The sequence below is a fragment of the Hydractinia symbiolongicarpus genome, chromosome 3, assembly GCF_029227915.1.
Source record: "Hydractinia symbiolongicarpus strain clone_291-10 chromosome 3, HSymV2.1, whole genome shotgun sequence".
NCBI lineage: Eukaryota > Metazoa > Cnidaria > Hydrozoa > Anthoathecata > Hydractiniidae > Hydractinia > Hydractinia symbiolongicarpus.
This window is the reverse complement of record NC_079877.1, coordinates 27,503,798-27,511,989: the sequence shown is the minus strand read 5'-3', so window position 1 is coordinate 27,511,989 and position 8,192 is coordinate 27,503,798. Positions and strand designations below refer to the sequence as shown.

At 31.9% G+C, this 8,192-nt stretch overlaps 1 protein-coding gene across 5 annotated transcripts in view; it reads left to right on the top strand.

The window, feature by feature from the left end:
* The first annotated feature begins 233 nt into the window (after positions 1 to 233).
* The window catches only part of LOC130636590 (muscle, skeletal receptor tyrosine protein kinase-like), a 16,784-nt gene continuing 8,825 nt past the window's right edge, over positions 234 to 8,192 (top strand). The window contains exons 1-2 of one of the 5 annotated variants that reach the window (XM_057446358.1): positions 234 to 653; positions 7,908 to 8,069. In XM_057446358.1, coding sequence (XP_057302341.1) covers positions 8,009 to 8,069 — 61 coding nt within the window. In that variant the 5' untranslated portion in view covers positions 234 to 653; positions 7,908 to 8,008. Of the gene's footprint in view, positions 654 to 701; positions 4,425 to 4,452; positions 6,175 to 6,212; positions 8,070 to 8,192 lie in introns of those variants that run through there. The other 4 variants (XM_057446356.1, XM_057446357.1, XM_057446360.1 and 1 more) reach the window with 4 other exon arrangements.

Sequence of the window (8,192 nt, the reverse complement as noted above, 5' to 3'; positions counted from 1 at the left end):
TTTGCGGGTTTTTGCTGACGTCAGCAAAATTTTCAAACCCTTATATTTCCTTAAACGTTCGTCGAAAAGCCATGATCCCATACATTTTTCTCATCAGCATTTTAACCTCTACACATTACAGGCAATGAATATACTAAACTTTGCTAAAAATTTTTTGTATGTCCACTGCTGACGTCAGCAAAAAATCTAAAACAGCCTATTTTTTTATTGTCCTTTTGCCTAAGTGGATTTTTCCACGGGCCTTATCGACTAGTCTCTTATAATAATACGGAGAGTGTGTCCGTCTGTCTGTGACAGGCAAAGTGGATGTGTTCATTTTCCTTTGATGTAGCCGAAATTTCCTTTGAAGTCTCCGAAAAAGTTATATCCATTTTGCCAGCGGTTTTACTTTGTTTACATCACGTGATCTAAATGAAGCAACTTGATTTGCTGAAAAAATTTTAACGGCTAACTCCCGAAAAATGGTAACCCTCGACACAAAAGCAACAACAAGAAAACAGCCCCTTAGTCTTGAAAAATTGCAAAAAGTAATTCAGAGAAAGAAAAGTCCAAGAAAGGAAGTGAGAAGTGGTAGCTAGAGCTAGAAGTAAAGTAGTAAAGTTAGAAGAAGAAAATAGAAGCTAGAGGTTGAAGTGGATTTGAAATCACAAATAGTAAGAACTTTGATGTTTTTAGACGTTTAGTTTTTATGTCACTGGAGCAAGCAGACTTGCATTTTCCAAGAAAAGCCTCAAATTCTTGAAGTTTCATATTTTAGCGCTTTTTTAAAAACAAACCTAGCCACCATATTTGTTTATGTTTTTGTTGCATAATTAATGTGTCCCCTGGTGCTTAACTAATGTGTTTGTCCTAAAATTCAAAATGCTACATAAAGCTGTTAGCTGACTAACAAACGGAAAACTTTGGTTTGTTGAACTTACTGATCACTGTAATGTTATTATTTTTACATTACTATTGTTTCTCTTTATATGTGTTTTACTAAGCATAAATAGCTAGCTTTAGTTTTAGCTAAGTGTTCCCAGTTTAAGTATATTTAACTGGGGGTCTTAGCTACTGTTAGCTAGCTAATGTTGTCCTCCATGGGCTAGCTCTAACCTATGACTTATATTGTTATTCCTCTTTTTTAATTATCTATAGCTAGCTACCTTAGTTTCCAAACTTCTTTTCTTTTATGAGCACGAATTATGATGTAACAAGCTAGCTAGCTACCTACCTACAAAATCTTTAAAGACTTGAACTTTTGCAGATGTATTTTATATTTCTTTTCGCATTTCCTGTAAACTTTACAAAGGGACCACGTGCAATATGACAAGTGAAATATTTTTTTTCCAGAATTTAAAGCGTGTGTGTTAAGTTATTTTTTATTGTTTTGTTTCTGACATCCTGTTTAACTTTCGTCAGCCTACATGTAAAATGCCAGGTTATTTTTACAGGGGGGTGTAGCTAGACATTTGATTGGAAATTTACATGGGTTTTTGACTTTATTTTAATTTATGAGAGTCGTTCGGTTCGGGAAGGTTGTTCGTGTTTTTGTTTGTGTTGCAAACTGCTGTTTTTTAAAATTTTCTGTAAACTTTTGTGGGAAAAAGACCACATGCAATATACTGAAAGCACAAATTTTGTAGAATTGGCCTCCACTAAAGGCTGTTGTGTAAGCTAATGGCTTTTTCATAGTTCGTATTATAAACTTTTGTTGGGGAGAACTAAACTGTATGTGATGTCATTTTTGCTGGAAGAAAATTCCATGGTTTCACGTTTTTGTTAAGAATTTTATAATTGTGGTAATATATAACTGTGTTTGGTGATGATGAAAAAACTTTTTTGTTTTTTATATTTTATGAAATGCCTGATTTTTCTATAATTTGATGTGTTTCATAACCTTTTTGTGGAAGATTTATGGGCAATAGCAATATAGAACATGCTAAATGAACTGATTTTTGTTGATTTGGATGTGCTCCTAAAAAACCGATCTGTTTTACATTTTGTGTTAACTTGTGTGAGGACGGACCGTATATACACTCTGTTTTCCAAAAGTAATATCTTTGTTGATTCAAATTTACTCCTTATTTATTTTTGACATTCACGTTTAAAATGGTTGGTAAAGGTTAACTACTGATCATCATACAAAGGAAAATTTTTTTGTGTTCTTAACCTGTTAATTTTTACAATTTGTGTATATTTTTGGGAAACAGGATAGTATGTAATTGAATAAATGTTTTCCAGATATAAATTTGATGTTTTTTGACACTTCTGATTGAAATATTAAAGGTTTTCAACGAAGTAAATATTTGAGATGTCTTATTTCTGACTTTATTACTGTATTATTGTAAGTGTTGTACTTGATTCTAACATTATTTTGATTAGTGTTTCAAGCTCTACACATAATCTTTGTTGATTCAAGTTTATTCTTTGCTCATTGATTTTTTGACATTTATGTTTAAAATTGTTGGTTAAGGGCAGTGCGGAACTAAAAGAGAAAATTTTTGTGTTCTTAACTGGTTGATTTTTACATTTTGTGTAAATTTTTGTGGGAGAGGATGGTAATGCAACTAAAATGACTGACTTTTCTAGATTTAAATTTTATGTTTTCCAAACTACGGCTTTTTCATATTTTTGTATAAGCGTAAGGGAAAAACAATATTTAAAATGTGTAAAAAACTTATTTTTGCTAACTCTTGGAGGCCTCCTTTTTGACACTTCAGAATAAAATACTGAGGGTTTTCAACATAATCACTTATAAGATGTAAATATTTGAGATGCGTTATTTTTAAAATTGTTATTATCTGTGTTGTGACTGTTGGTGTTGTAACTGTCGGTCTTCTTACTGTCGGTTTTGTGAGTTTAGTGTTGTGAGTGTCGATGTTGTGAGTGTCGTTGTTGTAACTTTTTATCAACTAGATTTTACACCTTGCAAGCTGTTCTTTTTTATTTTGTGTAAGATTTGTGTGGAGGATTTAATGTGATTTGATATTTGACATTTTGTGTAAGATTTTAAGAACATTTTTTTGTATATACACTGCTGACGTCAGAAAAACATCTAAAAGAACCTATTTTCCCATTGTCCTTCTGCCTAAGTGGATTTCTCCACGGGCCTTATCGACTAGTAATTAATAAAAAAATTATTCCTAGAACAAGATTTAAATTTATTCTGTATTAAACTATTCTGCATAAGAAAAGCGCTGTTTTAGTTCTAAACATTACGCAATGGAAACCCAATTTACGCAAAGGAAACCCCAAGAAGGAAATTAACCTTTCTGTGACTACTATAAGTTGAAATGTAATGCGACTGTGGCTTGTAAATTTCCAACTAATTTTCTTTTCGGCCATGATCCTAATTGATTTCCGCCAGCAAAGGCGGAATCTTTAAAGTAACAAAGTCACACAGAGTCACAGACGTAGATTTTCAACTTCTTTTTAGCTTTAGCTAATCGAAATGCAAAAAAAATATAAGAAGCATTCTGTAAAAATAAACTACTATTTAATAATAAATATTTAGTAATTTTCTTACATTAAGGTGTTCGGTAATTAACTGGAGATCGCCTTAAACACACATTAAACACACATTTTAAATTTTTACATTAAAAACAAAAGCTTATTTCAATACAACAAAAAAGGGTAGTATTTCAGATTTGGTGCAATATTGATGTAACTTGGGATAAAGTACGTCAATCATAAAAGAATCTATGACGTCATAAGATATCTCTGTATTGATTACTTAATAATAGACTGAACACACTTCATCGTCTCTACAACGAAATTTATCCCTCTAACTTCACTGTCAAGCAAAGCTAAATGGAGAAGAGCATTTTCCATGAAAACAGAACGCAGATTTTTCTAGAAGTCTTATTTAATTGGTACTTACGTATTTTCTTACCCCATTTCGCCCACACCTAAACCTACCAAGCAAATTCGTAGTCATAGATCAGTAGCGATATCCATGGTTTTATATTTGTAACCTGTTGTTGGGGGTTAGGTTGGAAATTTCCTAACGTTTTACCGTAATTTCACCTCCAGAAATTTTCTAAGTGAGTATAAAAGTTCAAATTACGAAAAAATATTCTACCAATTATCGTATTCTATCTATTTTTGAGTAGTCTGGTACTAGGGGTTCTTATTAAAAAATATTGCATCTCTTGAATTATGCCCTATGGGAATTTATATTCGACGACTAAATGCATTAATTATAAATGGTATAGAAACAACTCTTACTTATTATTACTGCGAGGGATGTGGCAATTAAAATGCAATGAACTTCTAGGAATTCATTGCATTATGATGTCATACATCTGACGCAGTGTCATTCACTATTGACATTAATAAATTATGATGTGTAGTTAAAAAAAATTTTATTTTATGTATATGAAATTGATTACCCAAGTTGAAAAAATATATACAGACGGCACACATCAAAACAACAATTCTCGGTAAGTGGATGTAGTGTATTTATGAAAAAGAACATTGTTTGAATATCATTTTAGCTCTCTTTACTCTACTATAATTAACATAATTTATGGAGCGTAAATGACGTTAGGCCTGGTTTGGGTACGGCAGAATAATGATAATAGAGTTTAATCAGGGTCGTTCCAAAATCCAGCAATCAAGGTAAAATTATACTCTCAGGTTTGCCCTACAAGTCGTTTTGCTGATAACCAAGTATCACGCATTATTTATAGTTTAAGCCTCCTATTGGAAGTTCCTGCATTAAAATGTCGTTCTTTCTTATATTTGATTGATGTGTTATCTTTGATTGCCTGTAGAAAGCTGTTAGATTATTTCTAACAGTATATAGTTTACGATTACAATAACCAGCAAAATGTTATTAAAATGAAGCCTAAACACGACGGCAAACTTTCGATATTTAAAAGATAGTAATTTGTACGAAAGGAAAATGAAACGGCACTCATCTACTGACATAATTTGGATAGTAGGAAATACATAATTAAAAGATATGAAACTGTTAGAAAAAATTGTTTTTTTTACTTGGAAAACAATAAAATATCTCTGTTTTGATACATATCTGTAGCTTTTTAAATATTCATTCTTGGTGCCAAAAAATAATTGGAAACGTATTTTTAATGCAAAGAATCAAAATGGTATTAAGAAAATCAAAATTGTTAGCAATTCTTTTGCAAAAGAAGTACTTTAATGGATTGTAATGGATAGTAACTTAGATAGCAATTTCATTTGGCATAGAACTGTGCATTTTATGAAAATGTTTGCGGGTTGATGTGTGTAATGTGTTTGCGGGTTGATGTGTGTAATGTGTTTGTGGGGTTGATGTGTGTAATGCTAGCATTTGCATGTTGAAGTAGTACAAGTTCTCTCCTGCCTTGCTGAAAAGAACTTTTGTAGATATTTTCTTCTTGATAATCGAACACATCTTGAGAGGGTTGTGTTGTTGACAACAGATTTAGGATCTTTTCCCGCCTTAAAAATGATTGCCATAACATATTAGAAATATGTTTGAACTAAGAAAAAGTAGATTTCAATTTTCTTAGAGTTAATGGCAAAACAAGTTTTGTTCAGCCCTTACTTCTATTGTGTATATCTCAAAATGCAGATCAAGAAAATCTATATAATTTGGATAAACTATTACACAGTGAAAATATCCACTTAATTAGGCTATCATTCAGGGGGTGTTTATAAGGGCCCTTTTGCTGGACTTAATTCAGCTCGCTATCACGTGCAAAGTGTTTTCTTTTTAATCATTTTTTTATAAATACTTTTGTTCCCAATGAATTATTTTTTTCATCACATACAAATAAAGTTGTTAATTAAATTTTTTTGTTTAAAATTTTTGTTATTAATGTATAGAAGGAATGTGCTTTATCATGCACAAAAAAAAGAAAAGTCAGCCCAGTTTACCGTGTTCGAGTTGTCATAACAATAACCTTACTTAGAGCTGCATGAATCAAAAAATTGTTCCGACTGCAGTATTAAGTGCAAAATGATGTAAGCTGCCATAAAGTACGCATATCAGATAAGAATCTCTAGTAGCTCTTAGCCTGTATTTTGGCATAGCCAGACAATTGCAGCTAAATAGATGTTGGAGATATAGATGAGACCTGTGTGCTTCCACTATTTTATTAGATAAATAAAAGAAGAAACGAAGCATGAGTACAGATAAGCTCATCATAGGTTTAGTTTTATTTCAAATGGGAACACATATTACTTGTAAGTCGCCACTTTTTTACCTGATTATTATGCATTTGTGTCAATATTGTTAAATACGTAGTTTAAACATGCACACGAAATGCTGCCTCCAGTAGTTAGCATAAAATTAATTTATCTTTCATTATAGCAGTTATAGCGTCCAATCGGCAGATTGGACGCGATAACTGCTAATTTGTTAACAATTTGTGTGTTCCTGCTAATTTGTTAACAATTTGTGTGTTCCTGTACGAAAAACATTAAGAGACCTAGTGACGAACCTAGTCGTATCAACCCACGTGTTTTCGCATAGGCGGTTTAGCTATTTTAGTTTTTTCACTGCAGCTATGATGTGTTGACAATAAAGACTTACCAAACAAAATATGTAAATTTCGTTGAGAAATAAATTAGACTTCAACAAATGTTCTTGTTTATACTATGCCAGCATCGGGTTCAGCACGATTTGCTTGTACAGTGTACCAAATTTCATAAAAAAAAAAATTTGTTTACGGTAATTTCCTTCATGAAAATATAGATTTTCTCAATAAACTAAATGTTTGCTTCAAAAGCAGAAATAATGTTTTATATGATACATGAAAGATTGTTAAAAATCTACAACAGGGACAAAGATAGTCAGTGAATCTTTTATTTCATACAACCATTTTGGGTTCTGCATTGCCAAAACAGACGAGGATTCCAGCTAAAAGTGTAGCAGTTTCCTTAATAATAGTTTCCTTAATTCCTATGCTCCTATAGAAAGATATTAATTTGAGATTTACAACAAACCATTACGACCACATTGTGTGCTACAGCTATAATTACCTAGTCGTCAGCATGAGAAAAATCAATGGAAATTTGTCCGTCGCAATTTCCTGTGTCCGTAACACGACTATGAAATGGCGCGTGGACAGACGGCTGTTACTACTGAGATTAGACGTCAACCTGTGAAAAAATTAACGGGGCCGTCCTTTATATATCGTATTTCGTGTTTCCGTAACTATTGAGATTATCAGACTGCATAGTCACTATTTATAGGGCTAGAACTGCAGCATCAAGTCTGGCAAACTTTAAAGTATCTCATTTCTTACCTTGCATACGCTCTTTTTAACGTAGCCCTTGCTGTAGATATTAATGATCATTGCACTCTTCATGACGTAAGAGTGTTATATATAGACAAACTCTTTTTGTTGTTTATGTTTACATTTCAAGAATAAAATCACTCATTTTGACTGTAAAGCTATAAGTTTTTTTCGGCTCCATATAGTTAAATATCATAACTAGTCAAATATTAGTAAAATTAAGATTAAACACGAGGGTAAACTTTCAATATTTAAAAGATAGTAGTTTAGGAGGAAAAGAAAAATGAAACCGGCCTCCTCTGAAACGCTGAACTAATTTAGACAGTCTTTTGTAGAAATGTGTCAATATAAAAATTAAAACTTTGCTTGAAACTTGTTTTTGCTATTTGAAAAAGAAGGAAAGATTTAGTTTTAATATGTATCTGTACCTTTTTAAATATACATTCTTTATCTTCTGATGCTAGAAAATAATCGAGAAAGTATTTTAGTTCAAAAAATCAAATCATTAGCCATGTTTTTGCAGAAAAGGTGTTTTAAAATAGAGGATATACTGCAATTGCATCTTGTTACTAACTATAATTTTCGTTCGACAGACAATTATGTTTGCGGTTTGAAGTGTGTAATGCTGCCATTTGTCCATTAAAGTGGTGCAAGCTCTTTCTTTTTTGTTGTTTTAAGAACTTTTGTCGGAAAATATTACGTACACGACTGACAAGACCAATATAGTCAAAAATTAAGTATACCTTACACCAGCAGTTTTAAAGAAGTAAACACAAAGCATGACTACAGACAAACTAATGCTTGGTTTAATTATGCTTCAAATCGGAACACATATTGTTGGTAAGTCTTTATTTCTGATCGTTGCATAACCAATTAGCATATGAGGGCTATGATATGCTAAAGGAAGGATACCCATCCTTTAGCATACCATACCCCTTATTTTCATAGAAATATTTTTGAGGA